This window comes from Perissodus microlepis, chromosome 9 (assembly GCF_051167445.1).
Source record: "Perissodus microlepis isolate ML-2025 ecotype Zambia chromosome 9, ASM5116744v1, whole genome shotgun sequence".
In the NCBI taxonomy this organism is placed as follows: domain Eukaryota; kingdom Metazoa; phylum Chordata; class Actinopteri; order Cichliformes; family Cichlidae; genus Perissodus; species Perissodus microlepis.
Window position 1 is genome coordinate 22,011,425 of NC_140469.1, and position 14,661 is coordinate 22,026,085.

The 14,661-nt window shown below is 38.9% G+C and overlaps 1 protein-coding gene across 1 annotated transcript in view; it reads left to right on the forward strand.

Moving 5' to 3' along the window:
• cdh19 (cadherin 19, type 2) overlaps positions 1-12,140 on the forward strand; it is a 35,603-nt gene extending 23,463 nt beyond the window's left edge. Inside the window, exon 13 of the mRNA XM_084939657.1 lies at positions 1,137-12,140. Coding sequence (XP_084795783.1) covers positions 1,137-1,651 — 515 coding nt within the window. The 3' untranslated portion in view covers positions 1,652-12,140. The remainder of the gene's footprint in view (positions 1-1,136) is intronic.
• Positions 12,141-14,661: the final 2,521 nt, after the last annotated feature.

The following is a 14,661-nucleotide window of genomic DNA, read 5'->3' on the forward strand; positions in this document are numbered from 1 at the left end:
GACATAAGTATTTCAAATATGCAAAAAAAAAAAGAAAAAAGTAAGGGGACAAGTACTTTTTACAACACTGTTGCCCAACTGTAGCTCCTTTTGTCTGGGTTGTGGAGAAAGTGTAGAAGCATTTTAAAGTATTTCCAATTATAATTTCCACTTTTAAGTAAGACGTCAGTTTTGATACGACGCCACTACGAAGTCTGACTGGAATAAAAGATGTCGAATCAAACAAGAATATTCAATTAAAATAAACTGCTTTAATAAAAAATACACTGGAAGAGTGAATTAGTAAAATTTGTAAAGTACATTCAGAGAGGATTTCACAGGTAATTGCTCTTTCATTCAATATTACTTATGGAAAAGGAAACCAGTAAATCAAACTCCCGAGATGTTGAAGTTTTATAACGTCAGCTTCACTGAAACAGTCGTTAAAACAAGTCACTGTTTTCCAGCAGGTCTGTTGAGCTAAAGCAGTTCCAGCTCACATCACTTTGGCAAGTATGCGAATGTGTGTTAAATAGCAGGATTTTTCATTAACAAATTTGCACTTTCATTTGAATCTGCCTTTTAAGACTCACCAGCGTGCCTTTAACACACACTTTTAAAATGCTGAAAGCTTGCAGAGCAATGATGTCAGGTAATATGCGTATTGGTTGCAATACATCAGTAGCAATGCCATCCTGGGACACTGATGGGTTTGCATAGTGAAGAGCTTTATTATGACCTCGGCTGCTTTGTGTCCTCCCTGTGCCCATCACATGAAAGATTAATGACAAAACCTGCTATGCTAACATTCTGTTGGATGAGAACAATAGCTGATGAAAACCCGGCAGAAAGAAAATAACAACAGTTTTAGTATTCTGTGCCACATGGAGCAAATAAAGGAACACTTTCTTTGTATGTGAGCTGAAGTAAAATAAACAACCAAACAAACAAAAAAACTAAAAAGAATGTATTGCCTAATTTGCCATCATTTAGATTTTTTGCATCCACAAAAACAAATCTGGCAGCTATTACTTTTCGGTGTGCTTGTACGCAGCATGCATGCTCCATCGGGCACTGTAGTTTTTTTTTTTTTTTCACAACAAAGTTCATGCCCTGGTGTTTAACTGTAATGATCTCCTGCTGTGTTGTGTCTGCAGTGCTGTCAGTCGTAATGCTGATGGTGAGGAGACACAGGAGAAAACAGCAGGAGGGACGTGAGGTGGAGGTGAAGGAGCTGGAGCTGCCTGAGACTGTGTCGCAGAAGGTGTTTTATTATGGAGAATCAGGAGTTGGAGGAGTGGAGCTGGACTTCTGCCAACCTACTGTCCCAATGCGTCCCCACCCCAGGAGAAGGGAGAGGAGGATGCGAAGGGAAGATGTCAGGGCCAGCATACGAATGTCCCTCCGAGAGTCGCACCTGATTGGCCCAGAGGACGAGGTCTTCAGGCAGTTTATTCTGGACAGGCTGGCAGAAGCTGATCAAGATCCTTATGCTCCTCCTTTCGACTACCTTCAAACTTATGCATACGAAGGGTCGGGGTCTCCCACAGGATCTCTGAGCTCGCTGGACTCTTCTACTTTGGAGTCCGACCAGTCTGTTTGTAGTCCCACACCCTCTTTAGCAAGACTCACACCATGGTACAGTGCAAGAGAGGAAGACACAATCTTTTAATCTGATTTATTAAACAAGCGCTCCTGCTCCTGAGTGCATGTCCAAGAAGCACTCATGAAGAACATGCAGTCCAAATCCATGTTAGATTACTGGTGAGTCTAAATTGGCCTTATGTGTGAATGTGAGAGTGAAAGTGATCTGTCTCTCTTCAGCAATAGAACGGCGACCTGTCCAGGGAGTGCCCCGCCTCCTGCTCTGTGATGGATGTGTTAAGAGTTGACTCGAACAAAAAGTTTGACATTTTGTGAAGTAAATTTTCCGACTGAGAAACTGTATTTATCAAAGTGTCAGTCTCCTGCATTCCCTTATTGATAAGATCAAGCCTTATATAAAAACAGATACTGGCGGTTTGATACATTTTGTTTATTTTGTATATCACTGCTCAATAACATGAATAACTTAAACTTCATGATATGATATTGTTTCTATTATAATGGAGTTTGAGAGCATAATTAATCACTAGACGTTGGCTATGTTAAATGTGTCAGTGATTTAAATGACCAGGGCATGAAAGACTGACCTGCCATGTTGCACAATATCATCAATCTTGTTGTCTTATTCAGCTGATCAGCGGTCAGGATGCATTGTTGTATGCAGTGACCAAGACTGGAGCTTGCATCTTCTTTCTCCTCAAAGCCAGTGATGAACTATTTCTTCTTAAAGCTTACATTTTTGTTTTTATTGGCGATGTGGGGGGAACAGAGCACGCCATATTTTTGTTTATCCCGTGAAGCTGTTATAGTTATATTTTTTGGAAGCAGTCACCTTCTGATCAGGCAGTATCAGGGCATCCAAGTTGTAGTCAGTCAATATTTACTTATAGGTGTGTTTTGTCCTCCACCAAGAATGGACAAAAATAATATAACATGGCTCCTTGGCTTCTTAACTTGGTGACTGTGTTCAGCTGTGAGTTGTTTATCTGTTGCTGCATTAAGTAGGGAGTGCTCAGTGGCTTTATTAGCTTTTTTTTGCTGGAAACTGCTCTCTGTTGCAGCAGGAAAATAGGCTGTTTATAACAGTGTTCGTACGCTGGAAAACCAAAATAATGAGTTTAAATAGGCTAAAGTGCTCTTTAAGCTGAAGAAAATGCTATGTAACTTACATGGCATTGATTCATTCCTATAAGCAGTCCTGTGACATGTGCACACTTACTACTCATTAAACAAACAAACAAAAAAAGGTAACTAAGACAGTTTTGTTGGTTGGGCTGAATATTACAAAATCATCTCATTTGTGAAAAAATTATATGCTTGTTATGCAGGGCCATGTTACCTGAAGTATTTTGTAATATTGAATGTTATTTATTTTATTCTGCTGTTATCAAGTTTTTCTTTTATGGTTTATTTCTATTCAGAATTTAATTCAACAAAGCAAACTTTCATATATTTTATATTCATTACATATGAAGTGAAATATTACAATTTTTTTTTTGCTTGTTTGAACTTTCATGATTATGGCTCATAGCTCATGAGATATGCAATATCACAAATTACTAGAAATTCCATTTCAGTAAATTACTATTCAAACATGGGCGAGACTCCAGACTTGACAGCTGTCCAGGAGACGATCATGGACACCTTCAACGAGGGGGGTAGTCTGCAAAACGTCTCTGCTGAAAAAGCTGTCTGTTTTCATGGTGCTGAGTCGAAAAGAAATATGATGGAAAGTTTACTAGAAAGAAAAAGTGTGGCAGGAAATGGTGCACAAGCAAAAGAGAAAGACCACAGCCAGTGTTGGGAAGGTTACTTTTAAAACATATTCCACTACAGATTACAGAATACATGCCCCAAAATGTAGTTTCTAATCTCTTCCGTTAAATGTACTCAATGTGATCTGAATACTTTGGATTAATGCTTTTTACAACTACATGAATGCAGCAATCACATCCTGCAAATTCTTGCTTGTTTTTCTCTACCAATTGGATGTTTGTGACAAAGTGGATGAGCAGTTGTAATGCTCTCCACTTGTCCCAGATGTGTTGACCTTTTTTTATGCACATTATTCTGTCTCTGTATTTCTTTGCTATGATTTGCTATTTTTCAAAGTAACATTGCTGCAATAACTATCCCGGGTTTGTTTGTGTAAGCATTCTGTTTCCGGCAGAACAAACATTCTGCAAATTAAGGCAAATACTCATTTACATGTTTCTTTATATTTTATTATGTTACAGATTAAGTAATTTGTTCATACTTTGTTCTTTCTTTTCAGTCTTCATGTAGGTCAGGTGTGGAAAAAGGCCCCCCTAGCATTTCCTCATTTTAAAGTGCAACCTGCTGATGTCACACTGATATCACATCAGCAGGTTGAACCGAGAGGTTGTGTAAATGTGCTAATCAGAAGTGAGAGGATATTTTTAGTCAACTATGTACAGTTTTAGATCACTCAGCTCAAGTGAGTGGTACTGGCTGGATTAATTGAAGGGAAACTGATGGCCCTATATATAGTGAGTCTCTGCCAGACTCAGGTGAGAAAGGAGAGGTGAGCTGTGTTATCAAATCTATGTACTTTTGAGTTTTTTTATTTAAGTTACTTTGGGGGATGTTTTGTTAAGTTTCGCGTATAGAGTCCACTGTACATAAATTGCTCACCTCTGGAATCCCAAAAGTCTGCTTCCCTACCATCTTCCTTCACGTTCAAGTCTAACTACCCCACACTGTTAAGCCCAAATCTCTCTGAATGGACAATATATTTATTGTAGAGGAGCAAAGACTTATGTTAACATCAGATGTTAACAAAAGATAAGATGTTAGCTTGGTGGCGAGTAGCCTTCAGTAATAGTAATAAAGCACACAGCAATAGTACATCGAAGATACTGAAGTGACAGGTAGCTACCACAACAACTCATATTTTGCATTTTAAATGCGTAATGCCGGTAAATATATTCCATTACTCACCAGCACTGTCCACAGCCTTAAGAGAATTGTCAAGAATCTGTTGATTCAAGAGCTTAGGAAGATTTCACAAGGGGTGGACTGGAGCTGATGTCAATGTATCGAGAGTCGTCTTCAAGAATGGGGCATTGCAGTAATAGGTGTAATAGATGTTGCATTCCTAATATAAAGTCATTCCTGACCAAAGAGAATGTCAGAAGCAGCTTATCTAATATGTAAGCAAATGTGTAATTCATATAGATGCGTGTATGCCAGCATATTTTTCTGTTTCCTTTTTTTTCTGCCCCTCATTCTCACATAAATTATAGTTCACAGTATGCTAAGAGTATCCAATAAATATCAGGTGTTTAACATGTGTTCAAGTGTTTAACATCCATGTTCAGCCAATCAGCATATGGGTGACTGGCAGTCAGATGTCTAGCAAAGTTTGTACGATATAAACAAAGTGAAAGTTTGAAGACACACAACAGCTTGGGCAACATGGAAAAAATGCATGACATCTATAGTGTCTGGCTCCACTTTTTCTCCGTAGTCATTTGATAAACAATACACGCTCTTGTTTAGTTGTGTGGGTGGCTGCCATGGGGTGACTTGAGGTAGTTGTCTAGCAGTCCATCGCAGCCCCCTTTACCTTCTCATCCACTAATTGGGCAGTTTGCTGTCCGCAATGGACACGTTTTGGGCCAAAGAGAATATAGTTCCAAGTGAAGAAAATTTCACATACAATCCTATTTGGACGGTAGCTGGAAAACTGGAGGTAAGAGACAATAAGAGCGAAACAGCTAATTGCTTGAGTCTATTCAGTGTTTCCTTTCCTGCAGTGGTTACTTGTGTGAGTAGGTGCGGCACTCAGCAGGACAATTTCCAGACATCACTGCAACTCAAAGAGAGCTTCAAATAGCTTCCACTGTTGGAAACAATCTATCCAGCCAATGCTTTTTAGACTAAATCATTATCTCACAATAGCTTCTAAAGACACAGGTGTTCACAAAAAAAAGCCTTTTTAAAGTCTTTTCAAACCAATTGCTACCGTCCAACGTGTAGGGTATTGGATTTGCCCATAAAGGCTCTTTTATAATTTCCTTTTCAATAGTACCTTAATGTCAAAAGTCATTCAGCTCCTGGTGTCATTTAACCTTCTGAATTTCTGCCATTATCCATGGTGAATATCACGGGTAATTTAACCTAACAGCCCTTTTCTTTGTGTAATTATACCCATTACAGCAACGTGAAGGATTTCTCTCCGTCAACTGTCTCTGTCCTCTGCTCTCCTGCACAGGTCATAGATTCAGCTCTTCTTTTGAAACCAGTGCCAGGCCCATCATACAGTGCCACAATGCCCACTGGTGGGTCTTTGAGGACTCTCATTTGGCAGACAACAAGTTGATTGAAAAGTTATCTAAAAGGATTTTGGGAGACATTAAAACAAAAAAGCATGGCGCCTGTATGTCCTAGGTTTTGCCTGAAGAGAGCTCAAATCATTCATGTGTAATTTGGCAATAAGAACATAATTATAAAGTATGAAGCTGAAAATCTAGATGAGATTTTGAGTATCATAATACTATTTTACTTTGTGTAATATTCAGTGAAGGAAGGCTACTCAAGTCTTAGCTGAACAAACTAACAGACTCATATTGCCACACTGAGAGCAATAGTGCCACCATGGCAAAAATCGAAATAGCAACAACTTTACTTTGAACTAAAATATTACAGAATTTTAAAAATAATTGTCAAACTTCATAACAAAGATATTCATTCCTGAGCCAAAGGAAACACATAAGGAGTCCAGCATATACTGGCATTAAAAGCTTTTTTGGATGCCAGAATTACACTCATTCATTTAGGAGCTTTGGAGTGGATTATCAGTAATATAACACTGTTTTTATTAACACTGGGATGGTGTGTAAAAAAAAAAAAAGCCCAACAAATGAACAAAAACTTACAGGAACCACTCTGTACGGTTTAGTTTGACATTGTCTCGCTGAAATAAGCAAAGCCTTCCCTGAGAAACACATTGACTGGATGCCACCATATGTTGCTCCATAACCTGTATATTCCATTTATCATTAATAGGGTCCTTCATAAATGTTACCAATGCCATGTTCACTCTACAAGTCACAGCTGCTGACTTTTGAACTACAATTCCTTTGGAAACTAAACAGTACTTAAATGTATTGTTTATCTCGTAGCTAATGCTATAAGATGTTTAAAATGTGAAATTAGACTTCAATCTGCATGAAAATGAATGAATTCATGAATATAGAATTCCACATTTATTTCAGTGATAAACCACTGAAAGCAACCGAGTAGGAACAGGACACCGTAAAACTACTGTAAAGGATGTATACAGTATGAATAAATACGACCATAATCGATATCAAATCACACTCAAAACACTAAGGGGAGTGACACAGGCTGAAATAACTTCCAACTCTTACATGGAGCCAAGCTATTAACACCCCAGCATGTATGCTGAAATCAAATCTGACAGTAAATGTGTTAAAAGATTATGCAAACTTTAATATATTAGGATTTACAGACTATGTTTCTGGCAAGTATGTTCATATGAGACTTTTCTATTCCAGTCCATTAATGAGCTTCCACACTCATTGTGATGAGTCTTGGGAATTGTCCTTTGAAAGTAAAATTAAAGTAATGCCATGCAAAACTTTGGAAACTTGTTTTGTTGCTCATCAGAGACTAATTGGTGGAGGATTTGTGGTGTAATATTTGCACCCTTTACAAGACATTTGACAGTCTGATATCACACTGTGAGGGAACTGGACTATATTAAAGCTGTTTAAACGTAATTGTATTTTTCATTGACTCTACCAGACAAAACCTACATATGTTGATTATTATTGACCTCTTCTCACAACAGCAAGCGTTTAGTTGTACAAAAGAAGGTAAGATGATGTACAATACTGTGCAAAAGTCTTGAACCACACTTCATTTCTTAATTTTTGAACTTGCTTGTAATTTTGAACTTGCGTAATAGTTTTCCAGGTGTTCTGAAGATGTTTCCCAGTTTTTCTTTGGAAATCTCCTGTTTTTTTTAAGTCATTTTCAGTCCAGTCCCATCTGCAAAAAGTTATTTTTCAGCACTGTTCCATTATTTGCAAACAGTTGTCACATTGGATCAGTCCACATGATCCCAAAAACAGAACCATACCTGGATAGAAAACACACAATGGAACACTATCCTTGGCCGGTCTCCCTAGAGCCTGGACCTCAACATCATCTTGACAGAAAACAGAACAAAAGGCAGCCAACCATTCAAAGCAGTGCTTTGGATTTCCCTTCAAGAGATGCACCTGGCTCATCAGTTGATCCAGTTACTGTTTCCTGGAGCCTCACCAGAAATCATCTCAGTGTATGGGTGGATGTCAAGAAGGTATTCTTAAGGAAGGGAACCAGTGCAAACAGGCTGGGGTTTGCCAAACAAGAACTGGACAGAAAATCATGCAAAACCATCTGGAAAGCATCTGATTGGCAACGGCTTTGATGTTTCAGCATTGCAATGACACCAAACACATAGCATATCTGGTTGGAAAAACACACAGTGGAACCCTATCAGTCATGGATTGGCCTCCCTATAGCCTGGACCTCATCATTATTGAAACAGTGTGGGATCATCCTGGCGAATAAAGGCAGCCAAGATCCAGAGAAAAGCTATAAACATCCTTCAAGGAGAACTATTCCTGAAGACTCCTTATAGAAATGGCAAGAAAGCATGCCTAAGAGAGTTCTGGCTGTGTTGAAGAATAAAGGTGGTCTTTCTGTACTAAACACTGACTTTTTATACAAGCTCTGCTTTGGTCAAGCCTTTTATCACAGCTCTGCTTTTTTATATATATATTAATACGTTTTAACAGAGATGCAAGCTTTTTTTCTGAGGTCATTAACAGTTGTTTTTCCCAGAGGACAGCCACTACAAACATAAACTTTTAGAAAATATGATACAGCCACCGGCTCACTCCTGGTGGCTGCTTGTAGGGGCCTGGAGCCTGGGGCTCGCTCGGGCTCCTTCGGGGGTGGGGTGCCCTCGGCCTCTCGGCCTGGGGCTCGGTCACTCTGGCACAGCTGGCTGGCGGTGGAGCTCCCGGGCACGTCACTGCAACGCCCCCTGGCTTCTGCTCCGCGGTTGCTGGGCGACCCCTCATCTGGGGCTCTCCTCAGCTCTTTCCAGGATAGTGGCACAGTTGCCCCTCCGTTGGTCTTCCTTGGTCTCCTTTGCTCTTGGGGCCTCTGGATGTCTGGAGCCTTGATCTCCTCCATACCTGCTTCATGCCCAGGAGGATGGGGCTGTGGCTCCCCACACCCTCTAACAGATCATTACATGAAGGACAAGCGCGCTCACGCTCACAGGAGTACACACGGGTGCTCACACACACAAACTACACCTTTTTTGGCTCCTACCTCAAAGCACACTGTGCGCTGTCGATCTTACGTGCTGCACAATAATATTGAATATTTAGTATTTTCTGTTATATTCACATAGATCATTGTGATGTTGTTTATTATATTGCTCTCTTTTTCTTTGCTTGTTTTCTCTTTTTTCTTTCTCAACAGGTGATCCAGGTGATTGATATATGTATTTTTTGTCTGTTTGTTTTGTTGGTTTTTGGTTTTTGCCCTATATCACCGTCCCGCTTCCCTGCTCTTTTTCTTTCCCTCTTTCTTTCTCCCTTTTCTTTTCCCCAGTCAAGTCTGTCCCGTGTTCAGCAAATGAAAATAAAATAAACAATAAAAGCAAAGGTGAATCAAATAGACCAATACAGCAAGGCTGGGATGGTCCATTTGGTAAAGTAAATCCGTTGGGCATCTTTCGTTGCCTTTAGACAACAATTCTGATGGCAAAAGAACCAAACGGGACAGGCAAAAAAAAAGGAAAATATGATACAATATTGTAGATGAAATTTGAAAATGAGCTCAGCCATCTTCAGAAATATTGGTATATAGATAAATGACAAGAAACACTTTTTCTGCAGAATAATTATTTGTGCTTTTGATAGTTTATATACAATTACCCTGTAATACAATTTAATGTATAATGACGTGTTCTCCTAGTGTTTTATTCCTTCTTTTGCTAAAGTAAAAGTTCTAAAATTCCTCCACCACTGCTCATTGTCAGCTAATATTAAACACTTTTTGGTAATATAGTAGATATTTGTTCATCTATACAAGTAATAATAATTTACAATACTTAAACCTACACATGAGAGCAGAGAGTTGGCAGAAAGGTAAAGTGCAGCAGGAAACTGAATAGGGTAAAAGACGGGCAACAGAAAACTGTATGATTTAATCTGGTCCCGTCTGTCGTGTTGTACAGTGGAATAAAGGGTGGACTGGGGCTTTCTGCTCGCCTTTCTATAAAAGTCACCACATGCCACTGGTTACTTACATTAAAAAAGGAACCAGGCAACACACAACAGCATTTATAGCCTAAGCTAGTTTGCAATCCCTGTCTCTAGTTGGGCCTTTAAAACACAAGAAAATGAATAACACATACCACAGGGTACAGACTACAGTATGGTATAATATTATAACAAAACTGCAAATTATTCATGGCTCCATGACTGGTTAATCTTTAAAAGCTGTTTCAGTTTAAATTTAAAACCATCTCAATCCGGCTCCAGCTTGATTTCCGAAGGCAAAGAATTCCACAAGTTCATACAATGAACAGAGAATGCCATTTGCCCAAACAGAGATTTCTAAAGAAGCACCTTAGAGTTTCCAGTAGATGTTACTGAACTCAGAATTTTAAAACTACAGGTCACTGAGCACCTTGAGAGCCCAAATACTAAAACGTTTAAATATTAACTTTAAATTAGTGAATGCAATGAAAATAAACACTTTGTTTACTTTCAGAAGGTCATTTCAATGATTCACTTTTAAAATATTTTTTTTTTCATCTGAAATTTTAATTGGCCGATTATATATATAAAGTTGTTTTTCCATACTGCAAATGTTGCTGGAACTTTAACCTTGCCAGATGTTCTTCTCTGTGTATCATGGAAGCAGGTGAAGTTGTGTCTGAACTTTCTACCTTGTTTCCACAGTCCAGGTTCACACCACTGCTATAATACTTACTTTTATTACTTACATTAAAAAAATGATGCAATTTGATAAAAATTAAGGAAACAGCTTACAGCAATAAATAATCAGTCATCATTTAAATCTTGGTTTATAAAATATCCGCTGCTAGCTACATAAGAGGCGATACAGAGCTGCTGTGAATGACGGAGCTTCAAGCCCCAACAAAGTCACTGAAAAAACTGTGCTCGGTGTTTTTGTGACAGATTGTAGATATATACATGTATAATTTGGTTTTGTTGCAGATAGCAATCACCATCACTGTTATTTTGATTTTTCATTCACACACCTACGATAATACTTTATATGTAATTATTTTTTCAGTGCTTTCATTGTTGAGGATGGACAACATGTTTTGTAATAAAACATGATCATAACCCAGTGAATGCATACAAAAACTCAGCGAGTCAAACTCAGCTGCAGATCAGGTACAGTTGGAAAGAGTAGACATCAGGTAAGAAAGGTAACAGCTCCAAAGTGAGTTACTGTATAATGCTGGAGAGCACATGATGTCAACATTGTTCAGCTCTTTTTTCTGTTTACTCAGAAAGCTAATCCTACTACCCAAGTAACAAATTTTATTGTGGAAGAAAACATCAGTCACTAATAATAAAAGTGACATACATGGAGGTGATTTTCAAATAAGTTGGTCAAAGTTAGAATTATAATCTTGTCATGGTAGCTGTGCTGTGCTGTGCTGAGACTGAATGAATTTATACAAGGTGTTAAGAGCAAAGTTTTGGAGCTCTACCCATACAGTGCAAAAAAGCTTGGCCCCTTCAATGACATCTTTCTGGGGACTTCTACAGCACGTTCACTGTTCCTGTTGTATACAAAAAGATCCATGTTACATTCTCAGGCATTTGAGGGAAAATATTTATTTAAAAAAAAGACCTCGGCTGTCTTGGAGGCATTGGAGCACTTTCTAAAAAGACAGCCTTAAAGTGGATAGTGTTCAAACTTAAATGAGGTTAAATCAGATCACATTTCTTAGATTCTTGTATTTGAATGAGCTGTGTGCCTTTATGACTGTTTACTGGAATCTTGATTGGTTTTTTGCCTGTGTTTTATTATAGAGTACTCGTTTTTGGAACTAGTATGCACTAATTATGAAAAAAAACCTCACTCTGCTACTTTAGCTACAAACTTGGTCTTGTAAAAGTTTTCTGGTTGATTCACATTTGAGACTTTGAGTTTGTTTTTTGTTTGGGTCATTCTCCTGGTTTTATATACTGGATGTAAGGCTGTATAAAGAAGAGCTATATACTATACTCAAATATGGAGACCTCATGCTAAAATGAAATTTGACTGCCTGGAGAAGGAGCCAAAATATTTTCTCTTTCTTATGACTTGTGCAACTGAGACAGTTTAATACAAAGGCTGGGGGTGGTTCTGTATCCAGTTCTTTAAAAAGCTGTTAATTTAATAAGCCTATGATCAGAATATATTTGCATTTGAATAAGAATAAATGAATAGTATGCCATTGCATATTTTTGAATATATATATATATAATTGTTAGTTGTTTTTTTGCCATCAATAAAATCTGATAAACACACATCCTTACAGTTACTATGAGAGAGGTCAAGTTCAGGATTTTGAGAGTTCGGTTGTTTATAACTAATGCATGAGCTGAGCCTGAAGGTAAGACCTTTAAATTCCAACCTTGACTTATGGTCATAAGCTCTGGGAATGGCCTAAAAGAAGGAAAATCCAAATAAAATGATGATTGGCCAAACCATTAAGATAGGGAAAAGGTTTAGATATCACTCAGGTGGTTCTCATGAGTACCCTCCATTCACTCAGGGAAGAGATTTCCCGACATGTCTAATTTGTAGAAGACTACAGGGTAGACCTGGAACACAGGTCTACCCCTGGAGAGATTATGTATCTCATCTGGAATGGTAGAGCCGGCTAAGCCTGCTACAACTTCATTGAACATGCTGTAGCTAACCAGCAGAAAATAGATAACAACTGATTTTAAACCATATGCAGTGAGGACATCACCAAACCCTTAATTATAACTTTTCACATTTAGTACATATTCAGCATTATTGCCATTATTTTAAATTGTTTTTCACAGAACCTCTTTCAGCCCATTTTCACTGATAAACAAAATAACTAGCTGAAATCAAAGCAACTTATCTATAGCTACAGTAGTGTGCAAAAGCCTTAAGCCACCACACATTTCTTGTACCTGACCATTTAAAGAGGTATGATTTTGTTTATTTAACCACTTGAAACTGGCCTATCATTCACTGACGCTTTAAAAAGGCAATTAACTTAAGGTATTGTGTCTGTACATAACTACTCATTGAAGAAACAATCCAGAATTTACATTTAGGGACTTTCTTGGAATGTATAATAGACTGATGTAAAATAATGTGTTTTTTGCTCTGTTTTTGTGTGTGTGTGTGTGTGTGTGGGGGGGGGCAGCGTGTCATCAAATGGAAACTGAACAAGTGGAGGACAAAAGACATTACAGGCTTAAAAAAAAATCAAAACTAAAAAAAAACAGCACATAAACTGTGTCTCACAGTCATGTCCTTTAAGAAATAAGAAATCCAGCAAAGATCTGACATAAGACTTGAGATGCAGCTGGCCCTTCAGTTGATCCATCTGTTGGCTGTTGGCTTAAGCCTCATCAGAAATGGTCTCACTGGAGGAGCGGCTGTCAAGAAGCCATTTTTAAGGATTCTTAAGGGAAATGGGGAAATAAGGTTGAAGGATGCCAAATTATACAAGAGCTGGACTGAAAATCAGTGGCAACAGGTCTTTACCAGCTTCCCTTTTCAGCATAAAAATGATCCGAAATGCAATAACAGCATACCTAGATTGAAAAATGTAGTTTAACACTGTTAGTCATGGATTGGCCTCCCCAGAGCCTGAACTTCAAAACTGTTAAAGCCCTGTGGGATCAACCTGACAGAACAGAACAAAAGATAGCAAACATCCAAAGAAGAGCTTCAGATGTCATTAAGGAATTATTCCTGAGGACTATTAAAGCTCATCTTAGACTTCAGGCAGTGTTGAAGAATAAAGGTGGTCATGCCAATTATTGACTTTTGAGTGTGTTAGAATTACACAAACTGTCACAGTACAAGCCGTCAGACACAGAATGGACCCAAAAGACAGATTCTACACAGACACTCAAGATACGTGAAGGAAGTTTAATTACAAGAACGAGAATAAATACAATGCTTGTGCACATGTACAGCGACTACATACAGGGGTGAGTGAAATGCCAAGGCACGAATGAATACTAGCGAATGGGGCAGGGACTATAGACAGCGGAGAGAGACAATTTTACTAGAATAGTAGTGAGCAAAAGCTGTGACGTGAGCAAAGACACTATAACTATGAATACAGAAATGGCAATATATACATGACTGTGGGTAGAACACTATAACAATTAAAACACCAATTATGGTAGGAGAGATAAATACTGCGAGTTATCTGTTTGAGAGCATCAGCATGACAATGGGGTCCCAAAGCTGGAGCTGGACATCGTAGGGAATATCTAATCAGGCCGAGAAACGAGGGAGAGAGCCGGTGGTCAGGGAGACTGTAAGAGAGGAGAGGTGTATCAGAGTGGAGGTAAAATGGATTGCAGTGAGATATCCAATGAGAGTAATTCTGTGGCTTACTTGTCCAGAGGTGGAGGTACGTGAGAGGAGGAGGTAAGTTTGTGACGGTCCGGGGGCAGGCAGACAGGTGAGAGCGTAGACCATACCCGAACTATGGCTGTGATGGCGACAGGCGAGTTCAACGACGGGGCCGAGAGTAGCTGTAGCCCGGTGGAGAGAATGTTCCATGGACACGAGCAGGTAAGCTGAGATTCAGGCATAGAGCAGCTGTCAAGGCTGGACTTAAATACTACAGTGTTGCAAGTGCAGCTCCCAAGAGAGACGAGGACGACTCCGCCCAGAGGAGGAGACATGACACACAGCGGAAAAATACTGCCACTCACGCAGACCATGACACAAGCTCTGCTTTTGCCCCATACACTACATATATTTTGATGT